This window comes from Emys orbicularis, chromosome 1 (assembly GCF_028017835.1).
Source record: "Emys orbicularis isolate rEmyOrb1 chromosome 1, rEmyOrb1.hap1, whole genome shotgun sequence".
Classification (NCBI taxonomy): Eukaryota; Metazoa; Chordata; order Testudines; family Emydidae; genus Emys; species Emys orbicularis.
Window position 1 is genome coordinate 129,731,152 of NC_088683.1, and position 14,166 is coordinate 129,745,317.

The 14,166-nt window shown below is 42.3% G+C and overlaps 1 protein-coding gene across 1 annotated transcript in view; it reads right to left on the reverse strand.

Moving 5' to 3' along the window:
* Positions 1-929: 929 nt before the first annotated feature.
* Positions 930-14,166, reverse strand: part of PACSIN2 (protein kinase C and casein kinase substrate in neurons 2) — a 128,256-nt gene continuing 115,019 nt past the window's right edge. The window contains exons 8-11 of the mRNA XM_065409768.1: positions 9,112-9,236; positions 8,255-8,371; positions 7,128-7,324; positions 930-2,731 (exon numbers count right to left, since the gene is read on the reverse strand). Coding sequence (XP_065265840.1) covers positions 2,619-2,731; positions 7,128-7,324; positions 8,255-8,371; positions 9,112-9,236 — 552 coding nt within the window. The 3' untranslated portion in view covers positions 930-2,618. The remainder of the gene's footprint in view (positions 2,732-7,127; positions 7,325-8,254; positions 8,372-9,111; positions 9,237-14,166) is intronic.

Genomic DNA, 14,166 nt, shown 5'->3' on the forward strand with positions numbered 1-14,166 from the left:
CCTCTTGGACTTCAAGTATTTCAAATTTGCATCATTCCAGCAGCAACACTCACCACAATTGTTAGTCTTATTGATAATCTCAAGGAGTAAGGCCAGGAACTGAGGGCTTTATCCCAAGAGGTGCTGAACACTTGCACAGAGGCTGAATTCCCCTTTCACCACTGCCAGCAGCCCTTCCAGTTCTAGGTTTAGCCTGTGTATGAAAACCTGGGAAAGCGAAGACAACTTATGCCTTAAGAATCTGCCAGCCTGTTTATCACACAGGGTGAGAATTTGCTAATTTGTATCCTACCTATCTAGTGTGTCAAGCTTAGTTTGTATGTTTTGTTTATTTACTAAGGTAATCTGCTTTGTTCTGTTTGCTATCCCTTTAGTCACTTGAAATCTACCTTTTGTAGTTAATAAACTTTTGTTTATTATTAAACTCAGTTTATGTAATATCTAATGGGGGGCAAGAAGTCATGCACATCTCTCTTCACACTGAGGAAGAAGGCCGATTTTTATGAGCTTGCGCTGTGCAGATTTTTCTATATAGTGCAAGACAGTATTGTTTTGGGTTTCTCTCCCAAAAGGGGTGTGCACATAAGTGCTGGGGCTGTAGACAGTGGTAGATAGAGTGAAGCAATAATTCACCCTCTCCTCTTCTTCTACAAATATGTTTCATTACAAGCTTTTGCCAATAGAGTTTAAATTTGGTGCCATGCTTCCTTCTTTACCAAGGAGACAGGCTTCTGTTCATATCATACACTAGTTTATGGATTTCACAGACTCAATGCAATTTTGGTTATTCATCTCAAGTTGCAGTGAAATGCATAGAATATTTGCTTCACAGCTAAATTTTCATTTTCCACTAGGAAGTAAGAAGTTCATTGTGTATATTTAAGAGATTAACAGATTTTATTAATTTTCTAAAATATTTTAGAATACAGAGACCAAGACCCCAAATTCTTGACAGTTTTTGTTAAGTCTTTATATTGTGAATGAGCAAATATGCCGGTAAATTTTTATGACAGACACATATATACATCCACTTCCTAAGCCTGTACATTTCAACTCATTAGAAATGTTGACTAAATATATCTCTATGATCTCAAAAAGCAAATGGTATAGCTAAAGAACACCTACATTGTTTTAATTACATGAAAATAGATTTCTTAATTTGATTACAGTGTAGCTTCCTAACGTAGCATTTTGACTCACCTGATAAGATTTAGATTATTTTTAAAGACAAAAACCTGCTAGAACATGTATAACCCAGCTTTTAAATGTCACAAATGTATACTGTTTGACACTGTTACATATGACTGAGTTGTAGCTGCAAACAAGATGTAGAAGACTTTACAGTGTTCTGCTACAATAATCCACATAGGGACTACTAAAGCTAGTTTATATTTGGATCCACAATTTACCAACCAATACAGAGTTAGAGTATACTGTTGTATTTACTATATTTCTGAGAATCTGAATCACAGAATACTTGCTCTATGATACAGCACAACTAATAGGGAATAACAATGCAGATTTAAATATGCCTATAATTTAAGTTTTCAAGCAGAGTCTAAATCTAATCAACAGTCAGAAGGCTCGCAAAATTAACAGTAGACATGCTCTTTAAATTTTTATGAATATCAAATTATATATACATATACACAACATAAAGAGCCTCTTAATAAAAAGCAATTTAGCCTATTTTACAGTCTCCTTTGCTTGAAAATTAGTCTTCATACATGTTTAACCTTCCAAATCACTGATAAAATCATTAATAATTTACAGAAGGGTAAATTGCTCAGCAAGAGTATGATTGAAATAGTTTTAAATATTCTATGTTATTTTTGCTTTTAGAATGCGATTTACGATTTGGGAAACTCACATTTAAACGTCAAAATGCATAAATAGCATTCACAATAGAAACCCAACCATAATATATGCAGATATATCTGCTACCAAACAATCTTCTGTAACAGACATTTATTAAATACAATACTTGTTTTACAACTTTAATCCATGATGACAGCATGGAAAGATTAACATTACAACATGGAAAGTTCTCATTCACTTGACTGGTGAATCAATCTGTCATAATTTAAGTATTAATTGAAAAATCCAAGCATAAAAAAAAAGGTGCTTGCCTACACAGGATTTAAATAAAAAAATACTGCATCTTTCGGACATTGCTAAGAACAAACAGAAAATCAATGACAATAGTCTTAAAAATTCAAGTTGAAAATTACTGAAGGTCACTTAAAATAATTGATTAAATGAAAATCAGGATAAACCACACACCTAGTGTGGATTAGGGCACCAGAATAGAAAATGCAAAAAACATGGCAATACAGAATAGATAGGAAAGAAGGTAAAGAGGAATTTCCTTGTTGTACTATATTTTTCAACCTGACCCTTTTGTTTTCCATTGTGTACAAATTACAATTTTGTTTTCAAATTGCCAAATCTACCTTTTGTCTCTAAATCACCACAAAGTCAATATCAATCCATCATTCCTTTGCATTAAAAGAAATATATACATTCTATACATCATTCAGTTCCCCTCATTGTGAGCAACATGTTCGGTACTGGCTTACAAAGTTATTATAGTACTTCCAGAATCACTTAATCCTTTGTCACTGGATTGCTTCTACATAGTTTGCTGGGTATAAGCCAACTTGTCCATTATCCAGACGTCCTTTGCACCAACCTTGCTCATCTTCATCCTCTGTTTTAGTTAGCTCATCCCCTGCAAAATAAATTTCACGTCTGACAACCACCACCACTTTGGTAATAACAGAAAATAACGTAGTATAAACTCTATCCTAGATACCTACCCTTCTTCCTTCCCCACCCCCACCATAAATACTTCCTAACTCTGCTCTTTACCATCACTTTGATTTTAGCAAAAAATATCCCATTTTATAAACATTCACATATGATATGAAGGGATCCAGTAAGCACTTTAAGATACTTGGATTATAGGAGTTCTATAGAAATGAAGTATTATAATGCTGACATTTCAAAAAGTTAACACTTTGCTTTACCAAAATGAAAATACAATTTTAAGAATTACATAAATTAGTATTAACTCCCTACCTTTCTAGAGAGTATAGATGGAAAAGACTAATTTTGGGAAGCATAACTGCCTCTACCAAGTCAAAAAATGACTTTTTTTTTTTTTTACACTAATGAGATTTACAGCCATTTAATGTACACAATTTCCCCCCATACATAAAAAATTGCTACAAAAGGCATGTAGCAAAAAGCTACGAGATTTAGCAAAATGTGCCAAGAAATGTTCTCTCTTTAAAATATACTGGTAGGTTACTGGTATACCAACTGGATATATTGTGAAGAAAATAAATATCTTCCACCCTACGTTATTTTTTGTTACCTTCCCCTTTAAACATAAACATAATGGACATTGGGATTTAATTTCTGGTGTTGTGGTCCCAGCTTTACTGTTGGAAGTTTACTGTTTCAAATGCTCAGTAGAACATAAGTCTCACTCATTCTAATACTGTTGCACAAAACCTGTAATTCCTTATGGTAGCCATTCTATACCCCACCCCTCAGCTGCACTCACACGCCCCGCTGGGCCCTGTGCACCGGACTGAGCCAGCAGCGCAGACAGGGCCGGTCCCGGTTAGGGATCGCTCTGGCTCCTCGGGAGTGGTGCGATCAGCCAGGATGGAGGGGAAGTGGGTCCTGCCTGGGCCGGGCTCCTTCAGGACCCACTTGCCTGGAAGGGCCCAGCCAAGCCCCCTGCGCTGCCCCCCCACTGGCCAAGACTGGCTCGGCCTCTGCACCAGTCCCATGTGGCTTGGCCCTGGAGAGGCAGGTGGCGGACGGCAGAGACCACTCGGAGCTGGAGCCACACTGGGAAACAGGGCAGACCCCTGGGACGTGACTCCCAAGAGCCTGTCTGTGCCCACCAGCCCTGCAGCCAGCAGCACTGCCCAGACCACATGGCAGAGCCTGGCTGCTGGGCAGTGAGCCCTCTACAGGCAAGCGGGACCTGCTGCCTTGGAGCCTCTCATACAGCAAGGCCTGGGCACTTGACTGCCCTGGGAGAGGGGCCAGACCTGGCCGAATGGATGGATCCGTAATGGGCCCCTTCAGAGTGTAAACTCAGGACTGATGTAAATGATATACTAAACTATAACATGGATTGTGTATAATATGGACTTATTTAAATGTCTTTCCTATATAGATATTTAAATGTCTACAAACAGGTTGTCTAGGTCTCTTAACGTAGGTAAGTACTATCCACATTTTAAGGATTATTTTCTACTGAGAACAGTCGGGCTAAATAGTTTAACCAAAGTCACACAGCTAGGAATAGAACCCAGAATGCCTGACTCCAAGGTAACCACTACATAAACATTGCTTCATTTTGCTGTAGACAGGCTCTACTGTGCTAATCCCTTGGAATATAGCACCTATCACTTGTCTGACATATTACTTGCTGTATTCCAAAGGGATTAGCACATCTCCATGGTGGCTGGGTAAGCAGGAGGAGAGCAGAAGTTGCCACAATCCACTGTGGATGAATAGCAATTTTTGGCTCCCATTGATTCCAGAGAGGAATAAATAGGAGCTTGGTCTGTCTTGTTACTGCTGTTCCCCTATCTGAACAGGATTTAAAGCAAACCAGAACACTACTCACTTTTTTGGTAGCCCCAATTTGTTTAAAAATATTGAGATACGATTATTGTGATCAGAGAGAGCATTTTACTACAGATAAATGGAAAAATGGGACAAAATGAAACATTGGTTTACCAAAGGGTAAATTGTGCCAGACTAACCTGATACCTACCTTTGAAAATATATCTAGCTTTTTAGACAAGGGAAATGCAGTAGATATAATCTGGACCTCAGTAAAACTTTTAATATGGAACAACATGGTAAATTATTAAACTGGAGAAGAATGGGATTAATACAAGCACTGTAAAGTGGATAAAACAATGGTTAAAGAAGAGATGACAATGGGTTGCGCAGAAAACAGAACTGTCAGGCTGGAGGGAAGTTGCTAGTGGAGTGCCTCCAGTAGGGACCTTGGGACTGATGTCATTTAGTATTTTCATTAAGGACTTCGGCACAAAAAGTAGGTGTGCTTAAGAAATCCACTGATGAGACAAATTTAGGAGGCACTGTCTATATAGATGTGCAAGGTCATGCACTTAGGATTAATAACAAGAATTCCTGCTGTAAGCTGGGGGCTCATTTGGAAATGCCAGAAGAGAAGACCTGAGTGAATTAGCTAATTGCTAATGAGCCACCAATGTCATGTGGCTGTGAAAAAGACAACTGCAATCTTAGGGTGTCTCAAGTGAGATTTCCAGTAGAGAATGGCGAAGTATTAATGCCATTGTACAAGACACCAGTAGAACCTCATCTGGTCACCCATGTTCAGGAAAGATGAATTCAAATTGGAACAGGTGCAGAGAAGACCTACAAGGATGGATAAGGGGAATGGAGAACCTATGTTATGAGATGAGCCTAGCGAAAAAAAAAGATTAAAAAGGAATACAACTGCTCTCTATAAATAAATCAGGGAAATTAGAAAAATTAGAAAAAACAGAAGCTTCCCAAATTTTTAACTTCATCTCATTCCTCCCATTTGTAACCTAATGCACTAAGTGAGCCATCAAAGAATGAATAAAGGGCCACACGCAGGCACCGAGGGAGGAAGCAGACACTGAGGGAACTGGAACAAAGATGGCCAAATCTCATTTTTGCAAGCTGTGATTCTGCACCTTTTTTAGAAGTTGCTCACAAGTCAACAGCTATCATCTCAGGAATTCTGACTGAGCTGATTGTAAAAATGCAGGTCTGGATGCACCACCAGCTGTTGGTTTTTACAGCCTGAACTAGTAGCTCTGATACAGTTTCAACCTGCCACCACCGAAGGCTACTGCTCTTAGGTTCTTCCTGCAGTGTTTCAAGCTCTCCACTCCTGGGCTGAACAAATGAGAAATCACCTTGCCAGGCTAGCACAGCTGCAGGAAATACCAGAAAAGAACCCCAGCCAGAGTCAGCGGCACCTCCAGCTTGCACCCATCTGCTTAAAGTGCTGCACTGTTAACCAAAGCAAGTGAGCAATTTGTATGACAGTGTGTTGGGATGAAAGTGGACCAGAGCATGTCTCCCACACTGCAGTTCCCTGCAAGTTCAGCTACATTCTCCAGCCTTCCTTTTGTTGCTGGGATGGGCTCATGGCTCAAGAGAGGACAGCAGTACTCCAGCAAGCAGGGGAGATATCTGGAGAGAGTATACCCAAGGGATGACCTCAGAGGATAGAGCAGTGGTTCTCAAACTTCATTGCACTGCGACCCCCTTCTGACAACAAAAATTAGTACACGACCCCATGGAGGGCTTCAGCCTTGGGTGGCTGAACCCGAAGTCTGAGCCCCACTGCCCAGGACAGAAGCCATTGGGCTTTGGCTTCAGCCCTGCATAATGGGCCTTGGGCTTCAGCAAGTCTAGCACCGGCCCTGGCAACCCCATTAAAAGGGGGTTATGATGCACTTTGGGGTTATAACACAGTTTGAGAACCGCTGGGATAGAGGGTGACAGAGGAGGAGGAAGGTGGGGGAAATTAAATTTTTAACCTAAAAATGTGCACAGTGGGGAAGCAGGAGGGAGAAAGGGTACTTCTGGTTAAAGCTGTTAAAAAAGAAAGAGCGAGCTTTTTTTCCCCTCAAAACTTGATGATTCACACTCATCTTGTGATACTTTTTTTTTGGGGGGGGGGCAAAGTCTTGTAATTTTTGATCTTCCAGGGTTGGCGATACTAGGGAAACAAAGTAGTAGCAGCCGTCACCACCCCAATGAAGAAGAGATAATCAGTTTCACTTCGAGAAAGCTTCCTTCCCGGCAGCTAGTGCTCCCTGCACCTGCAAGGTATGAAGAAGCACTGCTAACACTTATAGGACAAAGAGATGTTTGTTGACAGAAGGATGGATCATTTGCAGATAAACCCTCTACTGTAATGCGAGACTCAGTTTAGAGCTGAAGTGTTTGTTGGTAAAAATCCCAGTTCTCACAGTACCCAAAAGAGGTGAGAAAGCCATATTCTTCTGGTACTTCCTCATGTTTCCCCTTCTGACAAACATTTTAAGTGACTGAAGTAAACTTACCAGCCTTAAAGCTGAGTTCATCATGCTCTTGGCCCTCATAGTCATACAGTGCTCGTACTCTCACCTCCATGGCAGGGGAGGCATCTTCATCAAATGGGTTTGTGTCTCCATTTGCATCAGTGGAAGAAAACGGATTGCTAGACTCTTCATCAGACCATTCTGTAGGGTAGCTTTGGTTTTTCTCAGAGCTGCTAACACTAAAAGCAATTTAAAATTGTAGTTTACTCTAAAACATTAACTGAGATTACATACATCAACACCATAATACTAGTCTTATCTAGTTAAGTATAAACTTAATGGTTTATACGTTAGCGCTAATGTTTCAAAGTTTTGTATTTCTAGGGTAGTGTTTCTTAACATGTTTAGGCTGGTGACTATTTAAAGTCAAATTTTTTTGCAACCTCCTTATATTTACTATAAAAGAGTAAAAACTGATAAGTCTATATTATTTGTTTGTTGAGAGAGACAGAGAACACTTGACTTTGAAAGATAAGGGTGTGCAGAGGTAGTGAGGAAGCAAGATTTTCTTTGCTTTAGATTTAAAATTTTCAGTGCCTCAAGCACGTAATTGCTTTTTGTGACCTCCCACGGGTCACAATGCACCAGTTGAGAAACACTGTTCTAGAGCAATACTTTTAGAGCAAGTAGTTTGTTTATAGTTAAAGAAAAGGCAACTGTTGAGAGTGCACATGACATTCATATAATAATAGGACACACCAGGACTGGTACAATGAAACAGGTAATTGAGAAAGTATTAAATGGAGAGAAAGTCTTAAAAGTGGACTCGTCCAGTGAGTGCACACACAGCAGCAAAGCTCCAGCAGTAGTTTCACAGCAGATTGTCAGAGTTCACATATTTTAGAACAGTTAAATGAGAACAAAAAGCAACTGGTAAGTTGTGTTACCAACTGCCAATAACCTCAGTATAGTTTCAAACCAGAGGAGATTAAAGAAACATACACAATCTCTGTTAGAAAAAGAAAAGTTAGGTTTACAATGTTGCTTATATGACTTCTCATAAGAACTGCCATGCATAATACGGTGCCTTTGTAGAAACCCAAAACTGGAAACCTTGGATAGAGAAAGAGCAAGTGTGAAAACAATTTAAAAAACGTTCTTTCACCAACTTTTTGATTTTATTGTCCTCCTTTTCACTGACAGTACTCCCCGTATCATCTTCGTCTTCAAAGGGATTGTAACTTGATTGTAATGACTGCACTGTATTACTCGGGACACTAAGATGGCTATTTGGGAGAGAAAAAGCATTAAGGTGACCCTATCTGCTCATGGATTCAAATGTATATGTAATTAGTGTCACACTAAAAAATGAGCTACCCAGCAGTTACCCTGCTCCAGTCAAGCACATTGCTTGGGTCCCTTAGAACAGTACAGGGGCCCTCAAAAGCACTACACATAAATATTATACACTTAAGTATAATACTTTTTTCTCTCTAAGCTATGAAGGATTTGCAAAGGACTTAAAAATCTCCAGCCTTATCAGAAAGCTCAGTAGATCCCTCAGCGTAATTTGACTATTATAGTAATGAGCTGTCAAAGCAGACAATATATCTATTTAATATAGTCATTTAGAACTGACTGAACACATTTTTTACTTAAATTCACAAAAAGCCACCTAAGAGAAAGTTCAATTTCAGTTGAAGTTTGGTTTCTTCCAATTCCAGGCTGAAGGACAGATAAAAATATGCTGAACACCACAAAAACAAGATAAAACCAAAGTATTCAATGCGTTTGCAGGCACACAACCCTTTCAAAAAGCTGAAATTTAAGGACTTTTCTGTTTGTTCCCTATCCACAGAAATATTGCAAACCACTAAGTCCTGTTCTGAGACAACAAAACCATATTCCCTTTACCTAGGTGAGTAGTGAAATTTCTGACCTGTATCCACCTAATGTACTTCAAGATACCATTCTTTCCTATTATTCTTTCAGCCTTTGTCTCTCACGGACATAAAAAAAGTTCTACCTGCTATGCTTGGTATGCTGCGAAGCCTGATCTCCTGTCTGGTTGACACCAGTTAGAGTCACTCCATCTGAAGCCTTCTTCTTCTCTCTTCTACTGAGAGTACGATTGAAATCTGCAGACCACTCCTGCAAAATGAATGCAAAAGAAGCTATTGAGAGTTTAAGCTAATCAGCAGCATAATATTTAATGTTGAAATTCAGTTATACTAAGGCAGTTCATCAGTTGTGTATGCAATGAGAACAAAAGACTTTAAATGTTTCAACTTTATCTTTAGATCTGTTCTCTTTTCCCTTGTCATCCACTCAGAGGGATCTATGCATCCCTGCTGGAGTCCTGAGGACACCCATACTTCACCCAGCCTCTTAAACCATGTCCAGCACTATGAAAGCCACTCAGTATTTAACAGCTTTAACCTGAGGTTGTCACTTGAACTAAGACCAGGCGAGAGGCGGTTGGTGCAACTGATAATCATAGGTATATATAAGTAAGTTATAGTTTCTGTTCACTTAGTTGTTTTTGGAATATTTTGTTCGGCATACAAATACTGATCCTATATAAAACTGTTAGTATTGGGGGCTCTCCAACCACTTAGCAGAAATCTCAGATTGTGAATAGGAAGTGAGGCAGTCACTGGAAAAAAAGGATTTAAAATATTTTTAGCTGTCTTAATGTGATGTGATATTACAGCTGGAAACAAGGAGGACCCAGCAAACTCTCTTCAGAGCACTAGTGGTTTACAGACCAATAGAAAACTGCTAACATAAGAACACCCATATTGGGTCAGACCAAAGGTCCATCTAGCCCAGTATCCTGTCTTCTGACAGTGGCCAATACCAGGTGCCCCAGAGGGAATGAACAGAGCAGGTAAGCATCAAGTGATCTGTCCTGTCACCCATTTCCAGCTTCTAGCGAACAGAGCCTAGGGACACCATCCCTGCCCATCCTGGCTAATAGCCATTGATGGACCGATCCTCCACGAACTTATCTAGTTCATTTTTGAACCTTGTTATATACTCCTGAGGGAATTCTGTGCCAAAAAAATTAAATATTCTGCAACAAAAAATTAAATATTCTGCCTACAATATTTTAAAATTCTGCATATTTTATTTGGCAAAATAAAACAATATAATAACACCATTTTCAATTATTTGCTGACAAGTATTTTGAAATAAATTACCAAAATAATTGAAAATGGTGTGATTATATTGTTATTGTGTTTGTGTTATTTTGACAATTAAAATATGCAGAACTTTAAATTTTTTGGTGCAGAATTCCCTCAAGAGTACCAGGTGCAATCTGGGTGCAGGCAGCTCGGTGGGGATATGGATGCAGGGGGGGGAACCTGGATGCACAGGGGCTTGGTGCAGGGGGAATGGGACTCTGCAGGGAAGTCCAGATGAAGGTGGTTAGGATTCCGGGGGGGGGGGGGGGGGGGACCAGGGTGCAGCTGGTTGGGGCTCAGTGGGGTGGGTGTCCAGGTGGGGGTGGGCTCCTGATGCAGGGGGCAAAGCTTGGCAGGGTGGGTTTTGGGGGGCTCCTGATATGGAGGGGTGTGTCCAGGTGCGTGGGTGGGGGGAGGGGTCACTGTACAGGGAGCTGCTTCCCCGTCCGCCCAACCAGCATGCATCCGGACCGTCCTGTATCCAACCCCGCCCCGCTGAGCCTCCCCTCCCCTAACCCCCGTGGTGCCGAGCTTCCTGCAGCCAGGGGAAGTTTCTGGGGCTTGATCTGACCCAGCCCCGGCTGCTCCATGCAGGGAAGGGGGAATGGGTACTCGTCTCCATCCTCCCCCTACCCCCCCCCGCAGCTGGGACTAACGTCCCTGGGTGGCCAGGGCATCCCCAGACCCCCCCCCGCCTCAGTGATTTGCCTCTCCCCCCAGCTACCTGAACGGGTCTGCACTGGTGCAGCTACTCTTTGCTTCCCCACAGAAACCATTTTCTGCAAGGAAGCAAATGGAATCTGCGGGGGGGGGGGGGGGGGGCATTTTTCTGCTGTGCCACAGTTGCGCAGAATTTCCCAGGACTACGTTATAGTCTGGTGTACATATTTTTCTTTTCCAATACCCTATATTTTTGACATCTTTTTTGAGTTTTATAGTAGACCTAATCCTTGTTTAATTTTTCTCCCCTCACCTTGTCTGTTTCTGGTTCTAAGAAACAGTTATAAAGCCCAGAGGTGGCAGGAGGGAAGAGAGTAGTCCCCCACAGGGGAAATATTGTGGAGGTTTCTGCCCCTGCATAAACTCGCCTGGAGGGGTTGATGTAAGTAGGACATGGGGGGTGGAGCAACAGCTATGGGGCCCAAGATCAGGACCTAGAGAGGCCCGAACAGCTGTGGTGGGGACTCGGATCAGGCCAGGAAGCAGGATCCAGAAGGCTGAACAGCAGCCATGAGACCCAGAATTGGGCTGGGGAGCAGAGAATGAAACCCAGAGGGGCTGGAATGGGCCAGGAAGCAGGTAGGAACCCCCCCCAGGATCCTCCTTCCCAGCACAATCCTCCTCCCTCCTCCACAATTTTCAGTACCTCCCCTTCCTCTCTCCCCATTCACAGGGAGCATCTACTCCAAACCCCCACAATGAAGAAGGGTGGGAAATTCACTGTGCCTTATCAAAACATGGTGGTGTATCAACTGAGAGGCATAAAGGAAAACCTTTAACTTTGATAAATAAACAAAATAAGGATTAGGAAGGTGGCAGCAGAATACCTTTTTAAATTCTCTCTCTAAAAAGTGAGAGCACCAAAATTCTCTTATAGTCAAGCTTATGGGTCTGTAAGGAAACAGCCATTGAAGGATCCATTGCTTATGTGAATAAATACAGCTGTTCTGCACAAATAGCATAAGGATTAAAGCTTTGTCCTGGATATCAGCAAGGAAATTAAGAGTAAAGTGAACTACTGGCAATATCAGAAGTAATATGCTGGTTTAATTTTTGTGCCAACTGAAGTCTTACATTCTATCTCCCTGTCTCTAAAAATGCCAAACTCTCCCATGATGACTGCGTCCATCTACCACTAGTCTAAAATTAAGGGAGAAACCACAAAAACAGATTCTACAGGTAGTACACAGAGTGCTCTTCCACTGCTACAATACATAGCTTTCAAGATTTCAGTTTAAAAGATAAGCAGCATGTCAAGAATGATCTGTGGAAAAGTCAACTTGTTAAACAAGTAAACTATTTTAGAAGTGACCTATTGCATGAAATGTGGTGATTCTGCATTTCAGTGCAACTCCTTAAGGTACAACTCCCTAATTTAATATATTTGAGCTATTGCTGCTAAAACCCATTATTTTATATCTAGAAAAAATCAATAAGACTAAAGTTTGATCATGGAACTCCATGATTTTTGTGTGTTTAAGTATTTATGTCTCGATATTTTGGAGCGTTTAAAGGCAAATGAGTAGGCAGACAGACAGGCATGAGTGAAGAGTTGAACACAATAGACAGCTGCAAAGTCAATCCTGAATTGCATGTTAATTCAAAGCAGGAACTGAGTGACAACACTACAGCAATACAAAGAACAAAATGGACAGACTAGGGAAAATCTTGAATTCGCAAGGCATTCTATGTTTTCTTCTACATCCCCCACACCTTAGGGTAAAATAAAACAGTTACCCACCTTTTAGTAACTGTTGTTCTTCAAGATTTGCTCATGTCCATTCCATTATAGGTGTGTGCACGCCCACGTTCGCGGTCGGAGATTTTTGCCTTAGCGGTATGCGTAGGGCCGGCTGTGGCACCCTCTGGAGGGCTGCGCTATATCAGGCGCTGCTGGCCCTACGCCCTCTCAGTTCCTTCTTGTCGACAACTCCGGCAGAGGGGCAGGAGGACGGGTAATGGAATGGACATGAGCAACACATCTCGAAGAACAGTTACAAAAAGGTGAGTAGCCATTGTTTCTTCTTCGAGTGCTTGCTCATGTCGATTCCATTGTAGGTGACTCACAAACAGAATCCTCTGAGGTGGGCTCGGAGTTCACAGTCTTGCAGATTGGAGCACTGCTCTGCCAAAGCCAGCGTCATCTTGACCTTGCTGGGTCAGTGCATAATTCGATGAGAACGTGTGGACGGACGACCAGGTTGCAGCCTGACAAATTTCTTGGATCGGCACCTGAGTGAGGAAGGCCGCCGATGATGCCTGCGCCCTAGTCGAGTGAGCCGTCACGATCGCCAGCGGGGGCACCTTCGCCAGCTCATAACAGTAGCGGATGCAGGCCATGATCCAAGACGAGATTCTCTGGACAGACACTGGGCAACCCTTCACCCTGTCTTCAACACAAACAAACAACTGTGTTGCCCTATGGAACGGCTTGGTTCTATCTATCTATGTAGAAGGCCAGCACCCATTTGACATCCAGGGTATGCAGCCTTGGGCAGAAAAGCTGGGTGCAGACGCAACTGGACCTGGTCCTTATAGAAGGCTGTATAAGGCGTCTCTGATGTGAGCACCCTGATCTCGGACACCCTATAGGTCGAAGTTATAGCGACCAAGATGATGACCTTCCAGGAGAGAAGCAGGAGGGAGCAGGAAGCCAAAGGTTTGAAGAGGAGGACCCATGAGGCTTGACAGCACAAGATTCAGGTCCCAAGGGGGAACCAGGTCCAGGCGCTCCAGACCTTTCAGGAACCGCGCCGTTATGAGATGGGCGAAGACCGACCTGCCTTGAAATGGAGGGTGGAACACCGAAATGGCCGCCAGGTGTACCCTGACCAAAGATAGCGACAGGCCCTGGATCTTAAGGTGCAGCTCGTAGTCCAGGATCTCCTGCAGCAGGCCTCTTCAGCACGAATGTGTCGATCCGAGACCCAACATGTGCACCGCTTCCACTTCGCCATGTAGGTAGCCATAGTGGAGTGTTTCCTGCTGCCCAGCAGGCCCTGTTGGACACCAGCAGAGCACTCCAGTTCGTCCATACTTAGCCATGCAGTAGACAATCTGTCAAGTGCAGCGTCGCCAGGTTCGGATGCAGCAGATTGTCATGGTTCTGGGACAGCAGATCCAGCTAAGAGGCAGCTTCAGCTGGGTGGCTGCCAAAAGACTCAGCAGCATGC